The sequence below is a fragment of the Microtus pennsylvanicus genome, chromosome 9 (assembly GCF_037038515.1).
Source record: "Microtus pennsylvanicus isolate mMicPen1 chromosome 9, mMicPen1.hap1, whole genome shotgun sequence".
NCBI lineage: Eukaryota > Metazoa > Chordata > Mammalia > Rodentia > Cricetidae > Microtus > Microtus pennsylvanicus.
Window position 1 is genome coordinate 12,546,693 of NC_134587.1, and position 21,091 is coordinate 12,567,783.

Sequence of the window (21,091 nt, forward strand, 5' to 3'; positions counted from 1 at the left end):
TTAATCCCAGCACTTGGAACAAGGCAGGTGGATTTCTGTGAGTTCAAGTCCAGTCTGATCTACATAGCAAGTTTCAGGCCAGCCAGAGCTACATAGTAAAACTCTGTCTCCAAAAGAAAGAGGAGGAGCAAGGGGTGAAAGAAAGGGAGAAGAACTTAGAAGGAAAAGGAGAAATTTAAAAGATCACAGAGAAAATGGAAGAAAATTATTGTGAATGACATGTTTGTATGTCTAAGGGACTAGAGTTCAGAACACATACAAATAATAGTGGAACATGGGGAAAAGGCTTAAACAATTCTTCACACAAGCCCTACAAATGAGCAACACATACATGAAGAGATGCTTTGTGCCATTAACCACCGCAGAAATGCAAGTCAGACTCTAAGGGGAAACTTCTCCACACTCACTAGAATGGCTAAACTGGAAAGACCAACACCGGTGAGCATTGATGAGGACAACGCTAAACTGGCTTCCTCATAAAACTGCTGATGGGAGTGTGTCAGTTGATAAAGCCAATTTATTAAAAAAAAAAAAAGCTGTTAGTATCGTTTATTTCATGTATGGATGTTTTGCTTGCGTGTATGTTTGTGCATCACAGGCATGCCTATGCTCATGCAGGTCAGAGGAGGGTGCCAGATCCTCTGGGACTGGAGTTACAGATGGCTGTGACCCACTACTTAGGTACTGAGAGTTTGACCCCAGTGCTATGGGAGAAGAGAAAACAAGAGCTTCCTTGTGTATTGACTCAACAGCCACTGGGGACTGAGTCCTGGTGGGTACAGGCCTCCTACTCAGGAGACGTGACTGCAAGCGGTGTGACATCATCTGGCACAGCACGCCTTCTTGCCAGGCAGATGAGAACAGCTTTTATTGTGTTGGATTACTTGCCAAATATGTCCAAAAGGAGACTAGAGCTCGGATCTCTTTATTAAAGTGCACGGTTTTCTGGAGTAAACAAACCATTAGCTTTGACCCTTTTTTTTTGCCAGTGTACACTCAACACCTGCAGGCCAGTGTGTCCACACAGGGCCGACCTTCTTAGGAAACCTGCCTCTGAGTCCACTGACCAGGAAACAAGGAAGCCACACTTTGTTCTGTGACATCTTCAACAGCCTGGCTTCCAGAAAGCCTGTGAAGATGTCCAACTCACTTGGCTCTGTGGGTGAGCCGGTGTGGATGGCTCCCCTTTCCTCAAAGGCCATCCATGGGAGAAGACAAGGCTCTTCCAAGGCACTCTGCCAGGAAATTCAAAGAGGACCCAGCAAGGGAGTGCTTAGGTTTTGCTGCCTGCAAAGACTGGAGTGATGCAGGGCTAGCCGGATGAAGGTCCTGGTTCCAGAAGGGCACAACATAACCAGGAGAAACAGGACCTTTCAGGTCTCAGGCTCGAGTATCAGAAAACAGGAAGAATTAGAGAGCAAACTTAAGGAAGCATTTACCTTTTATTTACCTCTGTTTGATAAGCCTCCTGCCTCTGTTCCCTGCCTTTGATTATTTTGTCTGCCTATTTCCTGCTAAGAGTTGACAAAACAGCACTCTGAGAGGAGAGATAAGAAGCTTCTATTTGCTGAATAACATCAAGGGGGAAATTGCTAGCTCATCCATTTTGTTGTTCAGTTGTTCAAAACGGTTCAAAATACCAATTAGCTTGCTGGCTCGGAAATCTTTGATACCCTCAGATTCCCTGACATTTTGAAACTCTTGTTCATATCTGCCTAATGGTTTTCTGATCATGAACAAAGAGGGACCAGTCTGTTTAGCATTTGACCGGTGTTCTTAAATGTTTTCATGTATTCAGTACTTTGTGGCTAAAAATAGTTACATTCAGGAGCTAAAATTATCTTTGCTCCCCCTTTGTACAGCTCCAAATTTAAGACTGAAAAAAGAAAAAAAGGGCTTACAGGTACATTTAAATATTTTTTCCATTCTTATTTTAAATTTAGAAAATCTTATTTGCAAAAATTTTTTTCCCTTTTACTTTTCCATGCAACTTAGCAGAGTTTGGAAGATTCGATGGAGTAAGATACCATGTATATATTCAAGGTAATTTTAAATATATGTATTTTACACATACACAAACACATGTATGTATGTATATAATATCAGAATGGGAATAAAAGGACTGTATGGCCAAGGCAGAGTTTATGAGATTTTCTTGCTACACTCTGGCATCCTCTGATAGGTGTGCTTCTTTCTCAAAGGTGGCTTTTGTTGCTGCAGTGTTACTGACTATTTCTTCAGTAAAGTCCTGCCTGTGACTATGTGACACACCAAGGTACACTTGAACCAGCTGTGGACAGAACACGCTAGCTTCCTTAGATAAGGCAGCTTCTGAGTTTGGAAACCGCCACACACACACCCTTGTGATTTATGTTTCATAATAAACACGGACCAAAGGCATTCATTTGGAAAGATTAAAAAGTAGAAGGTGAAGCCGGGTGGTGGTGGCGCACACATTTAATCCCAGCACTCGGGAGGCAGAGGCAGGCGATCTCTGTGAGTTCGAGGCCAGCCTGGTCTACAAGAGCTAGTTCCAGGACAGGTCCCAAAGCTACAGAGAAAATCTGTCTCAAAAAACAAAACAACAAACAAAAAAAAAAGTGGAAGATGAAACTGGCCTGCTGGTGTTCAAATCCTGGCTCTTCCATTTCTAACCCTGGGTTTTGGGATCCCATTTCCAATAAACGGGATGTTGGGAAAGTCACGTTACTTGTGTGTCCTAAGTTCCTCGCCTTAAAAGCAGAGAAAAGAACAAGGCTAGCTCACTGGACTGTTCTTTAGACAAACGAGACCATACATTTAAGGACAGTGCCTAAAATGCCCTGGATTTGTACATCTTAGGTGGAGGAGGGCACTGATTACCACTGATATGGTGTGATGCATTGGACCCTAAGAGTGGAGCGGGCACTGGGCACATCCAAGTACTCCAGAATATGGGCCCGACTAGGAAGGACTACAGTGGAACATCCAGAGAATTTGAGACCCGAGAATTTAATATAAAATATTTATGAACATTTTTTAAAAATGTGATCAGAAGTCAGCCTAACCACTCTCAAGTTTTCTGCAGTGTAGCTGGAACACAATAAAAACACAGTGTTGAAACCAGTAAATGATGGCTGGTATTAATAACAATTACATGTTTAGAGGGAAGATCTGGGAGGGGTTTGGGGAGAAGGATCTGCCTCCCCCGGGGGACAGAGGCAGACAGGGTGAAGCTAGCATACAGGATGTATCCCCAAGAACACTGACCTTTTCACAAAGTCTTCAAAGAGGATTCGGTGGGAGTAGCCCTGCCTGCGGATGCTGACTGTCTCCAGGATCCCTGTGGAGCGAAGCTGGGCCAGGACTCTGTCTTGGGAGAACTGCAGGGCCTTGCGCTCATCGTTAGGTTTAATGCAACGCACGAAGTGGGGCTGTCCCACCACCATTTTGGAGAGCAGATCCATCAGAGAGTACTTGCAGGGAGAAAACAAACATGAGATGAGAAAGGAGGTGCCACTCACAGGGGCCTGTGACGGCCATCAGAACAGGGAGACTTGGCTTCATGGAGTCTGTCATGTCTGGACCTCACATGGTATGGTGGTTCAAATAGGAATGGCCCCCACAGGCCCACATATTTGAAGGTTTGGTTATTAGGGAGTGGCACTACTTGACAGGGATTAAGAGATGTGGCCTTGTTGGAGGAAGGAATTTGGGTATCAAATGCTCAAGCCAGGCCCAGTGTCTTTCTCTCCTTCCTGCTGCCTACCAACCCAGATGCAGAACTCCCAGCTACCTCTCCTGCATCATGTCTGTCTGCATGCCACCATGATTCCAGCCTTGATGACAATGGGCTAAAACTCTGAAACTAAACCACCCAATGAAACGGTTTCCTTTATAAGAGTTGTTACAGTCATGGTGTCTCCTCACAGCAGTAGAACATTGAGTAAGACACATGGGAAGGCTGGGCTAGTCCTTTCCGGAAGAAGGAAGAGCAGAGCCTTCATACCCGGAAGTAAGAAGCCATGGTTTGTCTCTTCATGTTGGTGGTTTCCTCTGGATGACGGATCATCTCCAGGGTGTCTACCTGGAGACAGGGTGGAAGAAACGGGAAATGGTTTGAGGATGTGGACAGTTCCTTCAGTTTTCAAAACCTGGAGGGCTGGTTAGTCAAAAACCTCGAGAAGTGGAGGATTTGGGACACAACTGTGCACATTCTGAAAGACATTTTTAAAAGGGGAGGAGGAGGCAGAGGAGAAGGAGAGATGTGTAACACTTAAGGAAACTGGACAAAGGCCCATGAGGCCATGCAATTGTAAAGACATGGAACCTGTATAGTTATGTTTTGGTTGCTATGATAAAACACTGTACTGTAAAGAGGCAACTTTTGGGTGGAAGGATTTTGACTTCTGGTTTGAGGGGATAGAGTCTATCGTAGTGAGGGAGATGGTGGCAGGGAGTCACTTGACGGTGGAAGTATGAGGGGGCCTGTCTCATCTCCAGGATCAGGAAGCAGGCTGCAACCAGGCCAGTATTTCACATTCAAAGCCTATCCCCTTGCAACCTAGTCTCTCCTGATAGAGTCGCTTGCTGAAGGCTCCATAACCTCCCAAAATGCCCCCAGCTGGGGACCAAACTCATGAACCTGTGAAAGACATTCCACAACCGACCCGTAGCAGACCACAAGCCCAGCTGTACCACAGAGAATCAGGCCAGCATCTGGAACATCCCAACCATCAGAGCTGATGCCCAGCTTGCTCCTATCACCGCAGTTCCCACCTGCTTCCTGCAGGCAGCAGTTTGGGTACCAAATCAATCGGGAAGCTCCCAAATGGTATAACCCGTTGCCTGTCATCTCTGCAACCACCTGGGCTGACTGGAAGGCACTTCAGGATGAAAATGATCATAGCAGTACATTGCAAGCAACCTGAGTTAATATTTGGAATCACGATTGACCACTGGCAGCTAAAGCTTTCTGTGGAAAGCCCAACCACAGACGAGTGGGAGGACTGTCTACCCAATCGACATCAATCAGGTGGGCCTTGAGGTCCTGTCTAAACATCAGTTGGAAGAGCAGAACAGTTAGGTATTATTTTATGGTAGGATATTTATGAGCCCTCCTAGCGTGGCCCTGCATAACTCACTTTTGGAGGGCAGGAGTGGGTTTGATTCTTCTTCTCCTCGCCGATTCTAGCTGGTTTCCTTACCTTCTGCGGGGTGGCGATGCTCTCAGGGAAAACTGCTTTATCTCTTCCTGGAAAGGCCTCATTCACATGTTGTTCTTCTCTATGTTAGGTATTATTTTTTCTGACTATCAGGACTGTAATGATCCCACAATTCGAGTTTTCTAAATTTTCAGAACTGCCCTTGTTTCCTGAACACTTCCAGTCTCGTGTGCACACTGTGCAGTCAGGGACGGACGGAGAGACGCAGGGTTGCCCACCCCGTCATTAGCTCTGAGGCAGCATCCTCTCCCAACCCCGTCAGTGGTACCGATCTGCTGCTCACCTTGGCTTTCCCAGCACTGAAATGTGGAGGCAAAGATCTTGAAGATGCTGTGATCCTAGCTCTTGTTTGGGCCAAATTACCTGAGCAAAAAAGACAAAACAAAAATGTTTAAATTGAAGAAAAGGTTAAAGAACTGAGTTATGAATAATTTTTCCTTTTATGTCCTTGTATTTTTCTGAGTTTTCTGATCAGTATCCTAAGAAGTAAAAGAAAATTGAAAACATTTGAGCTGGCAGGATGGTTCAGTGGGTAAAGGTGTTTGCTCTGTGACAGCCTGGATTCAATCTCTGGGTCCCACATTGGTGGAAAGAGAAAACTGGTTACTACAACTACTGCAAGTTGTCCTCTGACCTCCGAAAGTGTGCCATGGCGTTCCTGTGCCATCGCTCATACACACACATCACACACACACACACACACACACACACACACACACACACACACACACCAGAAAGCCAAAAACTTTCGACTGGTTGAATATTGAAAAATTAAATAAAAGACTGGAGGCTGTAAAATTTCCATAGGAAATTTTGGTCTTGACAATGAATGTAATCTAATGACACCAGTTGAGCATCCCTAAATATGAAGACCCAATCTCCAAATGTTCCTGGAGGCAAAACTTTTGAGCACTGACAGGATGCCCTAAGTGGAACCGCCCCACCCCACCTGGAACTTTGTTCCATGCACAGAGCTATACAATTATCAGTACCTTGATGAACAGAGATTGAGCCTTGTGCCTGCTAAGTGTTGGCTCTCCGGGCCCTGGTGCTGAACTATATCCCCAGCCACATACATAAAATATTATAGCTGAGCATGGTGGTGCACGCCTTTAATCCCAGCATTTTTGAGGCAGAGGCAGGCAAATCTCTGTGACTTCAATTCTAGCCTGGTCTATAGAGCAAGATCCAGGACAGTCAGGGCTATGCAGAAAAACCCTGTTTTAAAAAAACAACAACAAAAAAAAGTTACTGTGTATATTGTATAAAATAGGAACTGGTGGTACAGCTCCAAGATATGTGTATATATGCACATAGGTATAGTATGCATATATACAACCTATATCACATATTTATGTGTCTATACATTAATAATATACACACATATACATACGGTATAAATCACCTGCAGGTACATATACACATATATTCGGAACCTAAATCTTGTGTTTAGACTAGGGTCCCATTCCCTAGACAGCCCATTATGCAGATGCAAATATTCTCAAATCCAAATCTAAAATGTTGAAACTCCCAAATCTGAAAGGCTTCTGCTCCCAGGCCTTTGGACAAGTGTCCGGCAGGCTCACTATTACCATTTGCCGTAAGCAACCCCTGTAGGTCTTCAAGCGTCATGTAGAAGGTGAGGGAAGATGGCGAGCTCTCCATTGGCCTCTGCGAGCATCAGTCAGTGAAAAGCAAGCGCCAACAGACCTGGGCCAGCTCCTGGCCACACTCATCCCTGTGACTTAACTTTGAGGGCCGAGGAGCCTCTAGCCTCTCTCCTCCCTTCCCTATTTACCGTCCACCAACCCCTGTGTGGAAACATTAGTCTGCATTTTCCTAACAGAGTCATTCGATTGTGTAACAGAATGAGAACTTGTCAAAGCAAGGATGTGTGCATCTGCAAGACGCTTGGGATCTCAAAGTTTTAGCAAGTCTAGCATGGAGTCGTCCAAATGTTTTTCTCTGCTGATATCTTCAGAGGCTAAACTGTGATTAATAGCCTGCGAAGGACCCTTTGAAGCAGGATTGGTGACATCAAAGTCGTAATCCGGGGGATGGCAGGAGCTTTATAATGAGTGGGAAGCATTTTAACACATTTCAAAGGATTTACAGCGCGAGTAAACAATAGATTCCAGCCATGCGCCCCGCCGCACACACCTTCCAGAAACCTAACCTGTAAGAACTTTCCATTTTCATTTATATGTAAATACAGTGTTCACACTCCTTTCAAATGTTAAGCATCCTGGGTGCTTCACCCAGGTGGCTTCTTCACAGCTGAGCAACCCTCCTGACCCCAGGCTCTTCCTGTGCCTGTGGGAAACTGTGAGCACCAATGTTGCCCTAGCTGGGGAAGGAGACTTGAGAAGGAGCAGTAATGGAATTGAGATCCTCTGCAGGAATCTGAACCCGGGCTATTTTCCTGCTTCCATGTTAAAGGGAAAAGAGACGGTGGTCTGAGAAACAGAGGTGGGACTTTAAAAGGTGGTCGTTTCCTGCCTTGAGGACTTCTCACCTCTAGGTACCTCTCAATTATTGCCCCCAAAGCAGGGTGGTTGTTCTCAGTAATTCCACAGACTTCAGTGCCCTCTGCTGCCCCTCTGGGCTGTCTGAGCTTGCTGTAGGGCACCGGCAGCCTACAGCCAGCTCACACTGGCTAGGAAAAGCACACCTTCGGGTCTACTTTACAAAGGCCGTGCTGGTTCTGACTCTGGTGCCAGCTTCATTTGAGGGAGTCTCCCTCCTGAGTGAATGCTGAATGTTCATGGCAGGGACGGACTTTCTTTCTTTCTTTTTTTTTTTTTTATTTTTTTTGGTTTTGAGAGAGAGAGCGAGAGAGAGCTTCTCTGTAGCTCTTGAAGATCGGGCTTGCCTAGAACTCAGAGATCTGCCTGCCTCTGCCTCCCTAGTGTGGGATTAAAGGCGTGCACCACCACTGCCGGCTAGGATGGGTTTCTTGAAGGCTCTAGCAGTATCAAAAAAGATTGATGAGAGAGAGTTCTATAAACCCCCACTTCTAGCCCTCCCCTTGCTGGTTAAACCCATTGCTCTCGCCCCCAAACACCCACTCCCTCCCCTGAATGCTGTTGGCTGATTACCCAATCCTAATGAGGACCCCACTTGGAAAGACCTACCAGATTCAACCTTGATTTCTCAACTAATTCTGCCTTCCTCCAAAGCTTTAGTCTTCCTTATTGACTAGAATCATGAGTTGTGTTGACAACCTGTGGAGAGCTGGCTCAGGGCAGACCTACGCTGCTCTGATGGTTGCAGTGACTCAGATATACTCCCTGGAGTTTCTAACAGGGCAGCTAATAAAACACAAAAAACTAAAGTCAGCCCCTGTGTAAAAGCACACTGTAGTATTTTATATGTTAAAAAGCACTTTTCTTTTTATGACCATCTAAGTCTGCAACCGGGACTACTTGTAGATTTGATATGTTGAGGAAATTTAAAATTGCCACAATCTTTGGGCAGCAAGAGCCCAAGGAGCACAGAATGTATGATGATAGATTTTGTTCTTGTTTGTTTGTTTGTTTGTTTGTTTGTTTTGCTTTCCTTCCTGGCATTCATCCATGACTGTCGGTGTTGATATTAATAAAGAGGCAGAGTGGTAAACAACGTCCCTGCCCATGTAGACATTGCTAAATCTCTTGGGAAAGAGAATAGATGATATACTTAGAGAGAAGGGGGCCATCATTTGGTGGAGTAAAGGAATCAAGAAGAACTAAGAAACCAGCCTGTCCACACTTGTTCAAAGGAAACTTGGAGAACAGTATTCCTGAGCAAGATGGGGCTAGAGACAGGAGAGTCGTCTGAAATGTCCTAGACCGCCTAGCTTGCAGTTTGTGGCACGGGAGAAACAAGAGAGCGTGCTTTATCAAGGACCAATTCTTAAAAGCTGTCCTCTGACTTCCACACGTACGCCGCAGTGAACACAGGCAGGCACACACCACACACGCACTAACAGTAATGAATGGATGAATTAGAAAAGAAGAAACACCCAGGTAACAAACTCGCTGTTCTGACTACCCGACTCCAGCTCTAACAACGCATGTGAGAAATTCAGAAACCTAAAAAAACAGCTGTCCTGGTTTGTACTGCTTTAAATTAAACTTTTAATTTAGTTCTATTTATTTTATTTAATGTGTATGAATTTCTTGTTTGCATGAATGTATGTACACCATATGCATGCCTAGTGGTGTTCTTAGAGGTCAGAAGACATCGGATCCCCTAAAACTGGAGTTAAGAACTGTGAACCAAACCCAGGTCCTCAACAAGCGCTCTTAAGCACTGAGCTAGCTCTCCAGCCCCTGTATTGACTTGTAATTGTCTTGTATTTTAAAGATCTTTAACATAATTAGCAACTCTAGAAACTGTGTTTGAAGAAAGTCAAACCAAAGCTTTCACTGATGGTCCAGACAGAAACAGGAGACCTGTTATTTAATAATGTTTAAGTTATTCTCACTTCTATAAACTTAGGATGCAATTAATTACTGATTTAAGACAGAGGAGGCGGAAGCAGCAGCAGCTATAGAGAGTAAAAGCCAGCAGAGGTTACCTACCTGACGAGCATTGCAATTTAATGCTAACCCCAGGGCTAAAGCCAGTCAGCACACTCAGGTCTGAGTTCCTTCAGTTCAAGGCAAATATGCTACCTTCTATTAATATTACTTTCTAGGGATGCAAAAAACGCTTTCCTTCCTTTTAGCTATCACAAGGTCTTTGAAAACAACCACTCAGTGTTTATTTCTGTTCCTCTTCATTAATCTGAAAGTATTTTTTTCAGTACCTGGTGTAGAACTTGTAAGCTCGGCTGGAGAGATACCTCAACAGGTAAGAACATTGGCTGTTCTTTCAGAGGACCAGGGTTCAATTCCTAGCACCCACATGGCAGCTCACAAGTGTCTCTAACTTCACTTCCAGGGGAGGAATCTGGACCTTCAAACAGACATACACATAGGCAAAATACCAATGACATAAAAGGAAAATAAATAAATCTTTTAAAAATAAAAAACACTGAGGGCTGGAGAGATGGCTCAGTGGTTAAGAGCATTGCCTTGTCTTCCAGAGGTCCTGAGTTCAATTCCCAGCAACCACATGGTGGCTCACAACCATCTGTAATGAGGTCTGGTGCCCTCTTCTGGCCTGTAGGCACACAGAATATTGTATACACAATAAATAAATAAAAATTTTTTAAAAAACAAAAATAAATAAAAAACACTTATAAACCACCCTCCCCGTGGCAGACACTAAAGGAAAAATAGTTCATTAAAGAAGTCACAATGCATCAGAACAAGACATCTTAGACACTAAGTGTATCTACTCCTGTCTCTTGACAAACTTCCATAACACAGATTCTTTAGCCAGTCTTCCCAATGTCTGGAGAAGATAAATTATTAACTATCAAGCACTTTCGCAGTTAGTGTGATATTATGAATAGTGATAAATAAGAATGACAAATATTTCCAATTTAAATATGTCTTGATGTCCTATCACCAAAGGCAAAGAGATGAATCCTTAATGAAGCCACACGAAGGGCTGTAGAGATGGCTCAGCGGTTGAGAGCACTGACTGCTCTTCCCGGTGATCCGGGTTCAAGTCCCAGCACCCGCATGGCAGCTCACAACTGTTTGTAATTCGAGTACCAGTGGTTCTCATTCTCTCACTAAGATATGCAGGCGAAAGACAAGTGCACATAACTAACTAACTAACTAACTAAGCAAACAAATGATGCCGCACTGACAACTACCCAGACATCTAATTAACACGGAACCTTTGACTTTCCTTTGCCTCTAAGCTGGGGCAAGCACCGAAGTTCACTTTGTTGTCAGGCTACACCCTGTGCTCAGCCCTATGCGCCTATCTCGTGGCAAACAATACATGCGTGTGAATGCACGCGTGAATGAATTGTGTGGTACTGGATTTTATTTATACGTCACTCAAAGTCCTCAGAGTCCACAGCGCATCTCACTTTCCTCCGTGTGTCTCTTTGCTTCTGCTGTGTGATGTTAGCATCGCACAGGGGCAGTGGTTAAAGATGTGAGATCCAGAGGCAGGAGGATCTCTGTGAGTCCAAGGTCAGCCTGGTCTACAAAGAGAGTCCCAGGATGACCAGGGCTGTTACACAGAGAAATCATGTCTCAGGGGAGGAGGGATGGTGAGAACCAGGGTCCCACTGCCTGCGGTTTGTCTCAGACTTGCCACTTATTCAGAAGGCTTGGGTCACTTGCATGCTTAACTAACTGGATTTTATTACCTAGAGAGCTGGACTAAGGTTTGCTGAGTCTGTTCAGTTTGTAGTTCACAGGGTTGAAGTTGCAGTGGAGGTGCAGGCTGATGGAAGCCACGTGAGACCTCGGAGGTTCTGGTTGGTCAAGTTCGAGTTGATGCTAAATGTTGTGGTTAAGTCATCAGTTCAAGGCCTGTCTATTCATCATATGAGATTTATGAAAATACTATCAATTAAAGGTTCCAGTGAAGTAGAATTTTATGGAATACCCATTTTTTTCTATTGCCTAGAGCTTCATTAGTGTTGGAATGGACAATTACTTAGGAAATAAGAAATAAATAAGTGGAAAATTTAATGTGTGAGAGCTTACTTCATTCTTTCCCTGTTAGTCTCCTGAAGGTACAACTTTCAAAAGCTAGAAATCATAAAGTACCAACAACACACAGGGGATTAATAGTTCTGTATAATATTATCCATTGCTTACTTTAAAATTTCCAGAGAATAAGGAAATAACTGTGGAAACCGGAATAGTTTCCTCCACATAACTACTAATATTTATTGAGTATTTACAATATGGTAGACACCTCACTTAGTGTCTAAAATTAATTACTTAGTACGATAATACCTCAAGTCATCTCATCAGGCCACCAAGGAAGGAAACTAAGGCACAGGGTGCCGAAGCTTCTTGCTCAAGGTCAGAGCTCTGAGCAGCAACCACTAGGCAGCTCCTCACCTGTTTGAACTCAACCGTGGTCACTTAACTGTGGTTGCACTTTGATATTATAGGCAAACCACTGAGTGACTGATGAAATTGATGGAACTGATGGCACCCCATTCCTTCTAGATCAGTGATCCTCAGTTTACAGGTCACAACCCCCATAAGGGGTCGCATATCAGATATCCTGTGTGGTGGGTTGAAAGAAAATGGTCCCCCAAAGGGAGGGGCAGTATTTGGAGGTGTGGCCATGTTGGAATAGGTGTGGTCTTATTGAAGGAAGTGTGTTACTCAAGTCATGCCCATTGAGACAGATCACTTCCTGCACTGCCTGTAAGATGTAGGACCTCAGCTACTTCTCCCGAACCATGTCTGCCTGAATGCTACCATGTTCCGTCATGGTGATAATGGACTAAACCTCTGAAACTGTAAACAAGTCACCCCGATTAAATGTTTTCCTTTATAAGAGTTGCCATGGTCATGGCGTCTCTTCACAGTAATAGAACACTAAGATATCCTGTCTATCCAATATTTACATTATGAATCGTAACAGTAGCAACATTACAGTTATCAAGTGGCAACAAAGTTATTCTATGGTTGGGGGCGTCAGCACAATGTGAGAAACTTTATTAAAGGGTTGCAACATTAGAAAGCACTGTTTCAGATATTCTGGCGGTGGAGGGTGGAGGTACTTACAGACTACATCAGATCAGCCAATATATCCCAGTGGTGACCAGAAACCAGTTGGGATGGCTAAGCCAAACCGCATCCACTGGAAGACAGTTCATCTGGTTTCTTTATCGTTTGAACTCCCTGTGGAGCATGAAGAATGGAGCCCACTCTCCTAATATTGGCTCCTAATAAAATCTCAGCGGTTTCTACCTCCCGGCCTCCTGCCCTCGAGTGCAGTAAAGCAACACTTAATTTCGTTTACTGAGGCCTCACATGTGCAAGCCAGTGAAGTTCGTAATTGTTACTCCGCACAGCTGGGGTTTACAGCTTCGCCGTGCACACACTGGCACCAAAGCAAACGGATTGACTTCATATGGATCCAACACATGGGCCAGGCTGTTAGAAGATGGGCCTGGGTTCTGAAGAGAAACAAGAGTTTCTAGTAACAGGACCTGAATTCCCCAGGGGCGGGTGGAGTGTGAAGTTTTGATTCACGACTAAGTAGAGAGATTAAAATGATAATGGCTTTGTTTCTAGTTTACTTTCTTCAAGGAGCCCAAGGCTAGTGAGCAGAGAGAGACCTGAATGCCATACTATAAACAGATTTTATACTAGAATAAATTAATAAACTGTAAGGGCTATGGGACCTTTTCTCCAGTGTAAGCTATTGAAATATGAAATAAATAGCAAAATAAAAGAAGATTCTTTCATCTTTTTTTTGTTGTTGTTTTGTTTTGGTTTTGTTTTTTAAGACGTGGTTTCTCCGTGTGGCTTTGGCTGTCTTGGAACTCAATCTGTAGACCAGGCTGGCCTTGAACTCTGAGAAATCTGCCTGCCTCTGCCTACTGAGTGCTGAGGTTAAAGGTTTAAATAGAAAGATCTTTCCTTTCTATGAATGAGAATACTAGCAGAGAAAGACAGAATTAATTTTTTCTTGTTATTCTTTCTTTCTGATCACTTTAAAAATTAAAGCTTCAGCCAGGTGGCACACACCTTTAATCCCAGCACTTGAGAGGCAGAGGTAGGCAGATCTGTGTGAGTTCAAGGAGTTCAAGGCCAGCCTGGTCTAAGTTGGGAGTTCCAAGCCAGCCAGAGATGTTACACAGAGAAATTCTGTCTAAAAAAAAAAAAATCAAGTTGCCGTATTTGCTATACTTGACACGATCATTAAAGAAATAAAACGAAATTGCCTTAAATTGAATTGCCACTCAAACACAAAAGGTGCTTTCCCCAGAGATTTCAGAGTGATGCAGGAAATATCCACTAGGGAGCAGGACGGTGGTGAAGCTGACTCATGACAGACACCAGCTACCCCAGTCTCACAGTCCTGAGTGACGTTTGTTCTCAGTTGTACTTTTCTCTCCTAGGACGGAGCAGCATCGGGGACCCCTCTAGAGCTAGGAGTGCCAGGGGAGCTTTGGAAGATGGATTTCCACTCCCGGAAAGAAAGATAGAGAGTTCTAGATGAGAAAGATGGGAGAAAGGGGGTCTGGAGTCTGGAGTGTCTCAGTGGAGTCCATGGGTTTTCCATAGTTTCCATACAGATATTTCTGCAGCAGAGATGATCTTGGAGTTTCATTATCAATATTCACCTCCTTTTTTTGGTCATGAAAATCTCTCACTTGGAGCTAGGGAGATGGATCAGTCACTAAAGGGCACCACATAAAAAGCCATTGGGCCAGCACATGCCTGTAGTACCAGCACTGGAGAGCCGGTGAGCCGGGAGGGATGATCTCTGCAGCTTCCTAGGCAATCACCCTCGATGGATTGGTGGTACACTTCAGGTTCAGTGAGACACACTGTCTCAAAAATAAGGTGGAAGCCAGGCATGATAACGCATACCTTTAATCCCCGCACTCGGGAGGCAGAGGCAGGAGGATCTCTGTGAGTTTGAGTTCAGCCTGGTCTACAGAGAGATTACAAGGACAGCTAGGGCTACACAGGGAAGAAACTCTGTCTCAAAAACAAACAAACAAAAATCAAAATAAACAAAATGAGAAGAGACTGAGATTGAGGAAGATTCTCCATGTTGATCTCTGGCTTCCACATATGCGGACACTTATGCAAACATACCAGTACACACGCACGACATATATGCACACACACACACTTCAATTCATCTCGAATTCCTTCACATCTCACAATTCCTTCACTTTATGAAGCCATGAAAAGCGCTGTGCCACACTGAAAACACTAGACGTGTCTGTGTATGACAAGAACCACAGAATCCTTAGACTTTGCTGCAACTCTGCAAAAACTTGAAACAGTATTTTCTCTCTCACACTGGGGAATGGTTGGAAAAAATTATATATTTTATAGATAAATGAAACCAGGGTCTGGAAAGATGACTCAGTGGCTAAGAGCACTTGCTGGCCTTTTAAAAGAGTTTAGTTCCCAGCACCCACAAGGGGCAGCTCCCATAACCACCTGCACCCCTGCTCCTTTCTGGCCTCCGGAGGCACCTGAACACACTTGGCATACTCTCACATACACACACATGTGATGAAAATAATAATTAAATAACAAATGTAAAAGGAAAAGCACCAACAGCACCATTCTGTCTCCTCTCCCGGCATTTTCTTTCGGAGGCCCACCGTAACCCTGAGGTGCCTGCATTTCTCTCTGAGAACAAGCATGAAGTGTTTCTGCGCCAATGATTCCCCTCAGCCACGCCAGCCACACAGCAGCTACTCAGCATGTGCAATTGTGGCTGGTATGAACTGAGATGCGCCCTAAGTGTCAGTGCACACGAGAGTTTGAAGACAGTTCCAAAGGTAAAAGACCTCAATTCATGCTGATTATGTTAAATACTATTTTTGATCTATGACTTAGGAATACTATTGATGTTTATTTTACCTATTTTTACTTTTTTTTAAAACATGTATCACTCTGCTCTAGGGAAAACCAAGAGACATTTCAAGGCTCTGGGACTCAAGCCGGCACTTGGGCTAGAGATCGGTAGGGGTCCCTTCTCTCTGGAAGCCTTTCTCCGTACAAAGCCCCCTCAGTATCTGTGGAAGCTGGGGCCAGATACTGACTCATGGATCCACAGCTAGAGAGCTGCTCTCCAAACCTAGCTGACAGGGTGGGAGAGACTGCATACCGAACTTAAAGAGGAGAGAGACGTTGAAAGTGCTACATTTGAGCTGGAGAAGAGAAAGCAAGGCCTAAAGGCGTGGAGGTGGGGGAGCATGGAGAGTTCCAAGGTTTACTTTCTTCACCCTGCCACACCACACACTTGGCCTGGTGGAGTCTAATGAAGACCAGATCTTGATGGGCAAGGACTGAAAGCCATTAACAAGTGGAGAAAGAACCAGGGGAGCGTGGGGTTTCTCCTGTGGCCATGGACTCTGCTTCTCCTCCAGCCGGTGGAAGCTGGGACCCCTAGGGGACTCAGGCCTCTGAAGCCCCAGGCCAGGCAGACCCTGAGTATTGATCTGGGGTGTATACTCAGGTACATGCAGCTATGGGGAGCCCTAGGCCGTGGGTCTACTAAATGACACTCCTCTCCTTTACTCTCCTGCTTCCTGGCCTCCAGGGAAGACCCCATGCTGTCCTCCCTGGGAGGTTCCAAATCACTTTCAGATGGCTGTGACTGTAGTCACATCTGCCTTCCCTGCGAGTGTTGGAGGGCCTCACGCTTGTCTCTAGACTGGGAATATAGAGTTCTGAGTGGCGTTCCTTCTGAAGTTCACAGCTTATTAAAAGAAATCCCAGGCTCTAGCAGGCTGGCGGCCAGCGCGGTACATCACAGCCCATGCTCATTTCTGATGTACTTCAAGTACTCTCAAGACTACCAGGAAAGGTCATTCACAAACGGCTCTGTGGAGTGCCGGAGCCTCAGCATGCCAGCTCCTCTCCAGCAGCTGGGAGGAGGCGCCATTCTTCTCTTGTCTCCAGCAACTGGCCTTCCAGAGTAGTCAAATGCTCACTCAACCTGGAATTCCCCCAGGAAGTGCCACAAGAGGCAGGGGAGGAAGGGAAGGTGTGGTGGTGGTGGTTGGGGAGAGTGGGGAGCAAAAGTCACTCTGAATGGGATCTGCCAAGTAACATGAGGAGTGTCGGCTATATGCTAGGCAGATCCGTGGAATGGATACCGCTGTCTCAAGTCTGCGGGGAGGCACGCAGCATGCTCACACAAGGCAGCATGGCAGGACTATGTAGACCAAAGTGCTTAACCACAGCTCTGATTGTCCACTGTGATCCGACAGAGTCATGCAATAACATTTACTATTTATGTTACTCCTAAGTCACTGACTCTGTCAGTCCCCTTGTCCTGACACAGGACGCCATCCCCCCCAGGCTTGTACTGGAAGGATCTCCTGATAGTTATAGGACTAGTAGCCTCTGCCTTACTTAACCCTCATCTCCCACGGGGACCTCTTTCTGGTGAGTCTGATCATTATAAGACAGCCTTGGGGCATTGCCCCCTCCAGCTTCTCCACAGCATAATGTTAGGAGTTGTAATATGGACAGACTCACCAAGTGACAGAATCAACCCAGATTTGTGTCATTTGGCCACAAGTCCCCAACTGACAGAAGGCCCCTGTCTGCCTGTCTGTGATCACCCACCTCCTATATGACCCATCCCTGAAGTAGCTCCCTGTCCAGGTGGCCCAGGAGAATGGGAGGCCCGTCACCTAGCCAGTCCTGCCTCTCAGTCGCTGCAATGTGAACTGACAGCGCCTGTGTGTGGCGAGATGGGTGAAATGATGCCTCCCATCAGCCAGTCCTTCCCACATCCCATCAGCCAGCCCTTTCCCACCCATCCCATCAGCTGGTCCTTCCCCACCCCACCCCCCATCCTGGACCAGGGACCACTCAGACTGCCTCCAGCAATTCAGACTAGCGTTATAAGGCTGCCTGATTAAGAGCGGCCATCCTGTTCCCATCTTGCTTGCTCCTCACACCTCCCTCTGTGTTAAAGGCTTGTAGCTGTGTCTTGTTTACTGAGGCACCTTCTTCACCTTCCTCTCTCTTGAGGCTTACTGTCTCTGGCTTCAGGAGGGATGCATCATGGTTCTCTGACTGCCTGATTTTCTCTATTTTCTTAATGGGACAAAAAAATCTCTCCCAGAAAACCTTCTTTTAGTCAAAGATATGATTTCCTCTTAACCTACAACCTTTTCCATTCTATGTGACACACAATATTCCTCTCTGCTTTCACTTGGAAATGAAATGAAAGCAGAGAGAATGAGAACGATGGATTTCATTACAGCTCCAGTTCTGAGGAGGAATATGTGTGACCTCAGGCAGAAGGTGATGGAGGCAGGACTCAGTTCTGAGCATTGAAGCTAGCCCAGTCTTTGAAGTTAGAGAATGTTCCCTCTCGTTTACTTTTTTCTCTTCCAGTTTTCCCCAAGTTCTTAACTCCTTTAAAACCCCAAACTACTATTTGAATATCAGAGTTTATGATCAAATGTAGATATAAGTCTTTCAAGTTCTTTCTAAACCTCCTCTCCCTCCCCCAAGCCTTTTGCACTTTCCCCCAGTTTACTAGCAGACAACAGGACATTTTCCAAATGGGAAAGCATGCCCAGATACTGCGTTTGAATATCTTTCCTTTTAAGTTCTTCTGCCTGCACCCTTCAACTTGAGAGTCCCAACTGAAAGGTTAGAATGTATTTCTGTAGCCCTATCAAAATTTTACCCATGAACTACCTTAGAGGTCTATCAACAGGGAGGAGTTACAATGTTACAATGGAGATATTTCCACATCTGAAATGGCCTATCTGCAGACCAAAGCATGGTCATGTCAGCATGCCAAAAGTAAGAGAATCCATGCTGATTGTGGCTGCCTCTGTTTCCCCAATGGTGACTGGGAACCTTGGAATGAGAACATCCCTCAACACAGGCATCTTTTCCACCAGACAAGGCTGGTGCTAGGGAAGCCAGGAATGACCCTGCTTCCTGGCCACCCTAGGTCTCACAATCACATTCTGTGTGTTCAGTCATCTCTTTAGTAGTCTATTGGACAGCATAGTTGAAGTAGGCAGTGGGCGAAAGCTACGTGGTTACTGTCTCAGATTTCACATGTGGTTACTGTAGCAGCTTGGATATGTAACGTCTCCCCAAGGGAAGCATGGTCTCCAGCCCTGGCAACTACTGGCAGGTGATGCACGCTCTAAGAGGCAAGGACCAGTGAGAGGCCTTCTGATCCCTAGAGGTGTGTCCCTAAAGGAGCTGATAGAAACTTGGTCTTCTTTTCTCTCTCAGGACAAAGGCAAATTTGCTCCACCAGGTACACCTGCCATGATTTGCTTCCTCAGTCCCAAACCATCAGAGCCAAATGATTTTACACTGAAGCCTCTACTACTGTAAGAAAAAAAAATCCATCCTTTCTCTTTGTGGGTTTGTTATCTCTGATATTCATATAGTCATCGGAGGCTACAAAGTTGTACACGGAGCCCTGCATTTATCTTTTCAACCTTGATAGGAAGCTAAGCCAATGCATCCTTTCTCTATCCACTAATGAAGGAAGTGTTACCTGGCAACCAGGGAGGAGGCTCCCTTGAAAGGGCAAGAAAGCCAGCCTGGGGCCCTCTGAGGCCTCACTTTGGAAGCAAAGGACAGCATCAGTCTAGCTTCTAGGAAAGCGGAACTTAGCTGAAAGGAATTCTTTGATAAAGAAATTAAAGTTTTCCTTTGAATTTTAAGGGGCTTTTCTTAGCTTTTGGCAAAATCCCAGACTACCGTGAAATAGAACACACGTTGAGGAGTGTGCAAGACATATTGACGACGATGAAGCAAGCGTCCAGGTGCCCACCACTGTGATGGGAGCCAGGGTATCCGCGCATGGCCAGTACTGTTTAGGGAGCCATGTGTATATTTGTTACTATATATAAAAACTACTCACTTTATTTTATATGGGTGTGTGCTTTGCCTGTGTGTATGTATGTGCACTATGGGTGTGCCTGGTGCCTGTGGAGGTCAGAAGAGGGCATCAGATCTCCTGGGACTGGAATTATAGACAGTTTTGAGCCACCGCATGGGTGCTAGGAATGGAACCTGGTTCCTCTTCAAGAGCAGTAAGTAGCCTTAATCTCTGAGTCACTTATTTAAATTTTGAAGCAGGGAAAATAAAAATGACCCAAATAGTGGGTTTTTAAGCACTGGTATTATTTTGCCAGAATAACTGGGGCTTTATTTGTCTCAAACAGCAAGGCATAACTACTTTCTTCCCCTTCAAAGAGACAAGCAGGCACATGAAACAAATGCTTTCAATTTCAGTGAAAACAGGAGGATTCCTTTCAAAGGCTACAATGAGAGATAGACAGACAGACAATAGATAGGCATGGATGTTTTAGATTTTAAAAGCTTATTAACGTTAGATCTCCTGGGACTGGCATTATAGGCAATTCTGAGCCACCATATTGGGCTGTTTCTTCTACAAGAGCAGCAAATGCTCTTAACCACTGAGCCATTTCATTCAATGCAGGACACCTCATCACTTTTGAATGGAGGTCTGAGTACAATTATTATTATAAGGTAATAAATTGGGGCCCAATTCCAGATAGAAAGCGAAGGCACATAAAAGTTGTTTCTCTTATAACACACTGTACTATCTCCGCTGTAGCCTCCTGTTGTCTCAACAAGCACCTTGTTAGCAGACTTCTCCTATCTGCTAACTGAGTGCACTTTTGCTTGAGTAAATCCAGAAAGCAAACAGACTCTTGCCTGTTAGTTTTATTATGCTTATTTATATGTATAGCTTCTTTTCTTGTTTTTGGTTTTGTTTTGTTTTGTTTTCTAGACAGAGTTTCTTAATTCAACAGCCCTAGCTGTCCTAGAACTCGCTCTGTAGACCAGGCTGGCCTCAAACTCACAGAGATCCCCCTTCTTCTGCCTCCTGAGTACTGAGATTAAAGGTGTGCACCACCACTGCCCGGCTATGTGCAGCTTCTTAGTAATATTCAAAATATGAAGAAAAATGAGCTTATGATTATAAATGAAATTAGCAACATAGTACCAAATTCAAGAAAACAAAACTTCAGAGAAGCTTGCCAGGACATCACATCTGTTTCTAATGTTTCTTTCCCCAACTTTTGTTACTCCCAGATGAGGTAGAGTTCTATTTCCAGGCAAAATTCAGAAAAAGATACAACAGTGGTTCTCAATGTATGGGTCACAACTGTTGTGGACTATTTCTTTAACTAGGCAAATATGTGTTACATTTGTTTATGCTGTGGAATATAATTTTAACTGTTTAAAGGTGTGCTACATTTGTTTAGTTTTGTAAAGGTATGTTGCTGTTTCACCTTGCCTGCC

At 44.8% G+C, this 21,091-nt stretch overlaps 1 protein-coding gene across 2 annotated transcripts in view; it reads right to left on the bottom strand.

Annotated features, from left to right (window-relative positions):
- Positions 1-21,091, bottom strand: part of Myo3b (myosin IIIB) — a 283,449-nt gene that overhangs the window by 109,578 nt on the left and 152,780 nt on the right. For both annotated transcript variants that reach the window (XM_075984938.1, XM_075984937.1), the window contains exons 23-25: positions 5,488-5,567; positions 3,989-4,066; positions 3,250-3,455 (exon numbers count right to left, since the gene is read on the bottom strand). In XM_075984938.1, coding sequence (XP_075841053.1) covers positions 3,250-3,455; positions 3,989-4,066; positions 5,488-5,567 — 364 coding nt within the window. The remainder of the gene's footprint in view (positions 1-3,249; positions 3,456-3,988; positions 4,067-5,487; positions 5,568-21,091) is intronic.